The sequence below is a fragment of the Penaeus chinensis genome, chromosome 20 (assembly GCF_019202785.1).
Source record: "Penaeus chinensis breed Huanghai No. 1 chromosome 20, ASM1920278v2, whole genome shotgun sequence".
Taxonomy (NCBI): domain Eukaryota; kingdom Metazoa; phylum Arthropoda; class Malacostraca; order Decapoda; family Penaeidae; genus Penaeus; species Penaeus chinensis.
The window spans coordinates 17,001,560-17,004,059 of NC_061838.1; the positions used below are offsets into that span (position 1 = coordinate 17,001,560).

General features: G+C 32.7%; 1 protein-coding gene across 6 annotated transcripts in view; it reads right to left on the bottom strand.

The window, feature by feature from the left end:
• The window catches only part of LOC125035861 (solute carrier family 35 member E2A-like), an 18,581-nt gene that overhangs the window by 9,657 nt on the left and 6,424 nt on the right, over positions 1 to 2,500 (bottom strand). Inside the window, exon 1 of one of the 6 annotated variants that reach the window (XM_047628166.1) lies at positions 1,827 to 2,190. The exons of 4 other annotated variants lie outside the window; for them this stretch is intronic. In XM_047628166.1, coding sequence (XP_047484122.1) covers positions 1,827 to 1,863 — 37 coding nt within the window. In that variant the 5' untranslated portion in view covers positions 1,864 to 2,190. Of the gene's footprint in view, positions 1 to 1,693; positions 2,191 to 2,500 lie in introns of those variants that run through there. One more of the 6 variants, XM_047628165.1, reaches the window with a different exon arrangement.

The window sequence follows — 2,500 nt, forward strand, 5'->3', positions numbered from 1 at the left end:
TCTGCTGCTCCTGTCTTTCCAATATTTGGCTATGAAATGTGCATCCACACTGGCAAGAAGGGAAAAGTGATGAAAAGGGGCTAAGGGGAGCTATCAAATGGACTGTTTTATCTCCACTATCTGGGTAATGAAGTACAATGCAATATAGGCTGCATACTGTTACTCTTGTCACAAAAACATGTTAGACTACCTTTACAGATACAAAAATGTTCTTTTATATGAGAGAGAGAGAGAGAGAGAGAGAGAGAGAGAGAGAGAGAGAGAGAGAGAGAGAGAGAGAGAGAGAGAGAGAGAGAGAGAGAGAGAGAGAGAGAGAGAGAGAGAACATACTGTTTACATATGTGTGTAACTGTGTTTAAATGTGTGTATATATGTATATATATATATATATATATATATATATGTACATATCAATCTCTCTATCTCTATATAACTATCTATCTATCTATTTATCTACACACACACACACACACACACACACACACACACACACATACATACATACATACATACATACATACATACACACACACACACACACACACACACACACACACACACACACACACACACACACACACACACACACACACACACACACCTGTATATATGAATGTATCTATCTATATCTCTCTTATCATATACATAAATATACATATACTATATATATATAATATAATATATATGTAATATATTTAATATATAATATATATACATACATATATATATATATATGTGTGTGTGTGTGTGTGTGTGTGTGTGTGTGTGTGTGTGTGTGTGTGTGTGTGTGTGTGTGTGTGTGTGTGTGTGTGTGTGTGTGTCTGTGTGTGTTTGTGTGTTTGTGTGTGTTTGAGTGCATATGTGTGATTGTGCTTGTATGTGTGTATGTATATGTATTTATGTATGTATTTATGTATGTATGTATGTATGTATGTATGTATGTATGTATGTATGTATGTATGTATGTATGTATGTATGTATGTATGTATGTATGTATGTATGTATGCATATATATATATATATATATATATATATATATATATATATATATATATTTATATATGTATAGATACACACACACACACACACACACACACACACACACACACACACACACACACACACACACACACACACAAATACAAATACAAATATAAATACAAATATGAATATAAATAAATATAAATAAACAAACATAAAAAATAAATAAATAAATATAAATGTACATATAAGTAGATACATTCATATCCATTTACAAATCTATCCATCTATATATATATATACATATTTTTTTAAGGAAATCTTATTCTTCTATGAATTTCATATAATATTTTCCTGAAAATCCAGCATATACGAGGATAATATCCAGAACTTGTAGATGGGAAAAGGGGGGGGGGGGGTAAACTATGTATCATATAAGATGAATTGAAGTTTTCATGATTTTTAAAAAAATTGTACAAACTAATGAGCCCCTAAACCAAACATGATCACTGGATTGCACTTCTAAAACCTCTATATCATAAACGAAGGCAGAACGGTGAAACCCTCGACCGGACTCACGGTGAGGGACAGATACACATTCAGATTACACCCTGGTCGTGGTGGAGGAAGTATAACCACAATTAGGAAGCCATTAAATTGAAGAATGGTCCACCTCTTATTCTATTTCCCCAGCTTAATTTAAAATAGTTACCAATCAGCCACTTCCAAAACCTTCCTCTTATCTCTTCAGTCTTTCTGGACATTTTCCGACCAATTCAAAGCTTCCCCTCAAGGCACAACACCAACAATGAGCACTGTATCCCCAAAATGAGCCACAATGGTACCATTTTTGTGGACACTTGGCAGGATAGTGAAAGCCATAACTCTGGTATGTACAAGGTGGATGGTCCAGATCCACAGCTGTGTGTTAACTAAGCACCTGTGGCCTGCACACTGATGAACACTTGTTAAAGTTTGTGGTGGTGCCAGACATGCAAATTCTAAGGGATAACTTAAGATTTAAAATGTACTATTTGCTTAATTCTATTTTGGGTTATTTATATAATGGTGTGTGTGTGTGTGTGTGCATACATACACAGATATATACATACATACACACATACACACACATACATACACATACTCACACAATACTACCAACAGCCCAAAATATCAGTCCCAAAGCTTTACTTTTTTCCACATGTGATTAAGGAACTACAAGGAATGAAAAAATAACCATACTAGGAAGCTAGTAATGCCAACCATCAATGTTACAAATAAAAGGACCCATCTCTTTTGTTATAGTATTTACATGTCTATAATAATATGAATAACATGAGTCTTAGTCCATTAATATTCTTACAGTTAAGAGTGAATTAAAAAAAAAAAAAAAAAAAAAAAAAAAAAAAAAAAAATATATATATATATATATATATATATATATAGAAAAGCAACCAAAATTAAAGAGAAAGAAGACAACATCACTTCACACTATTATTACATGATCCAAAAGGTCAGT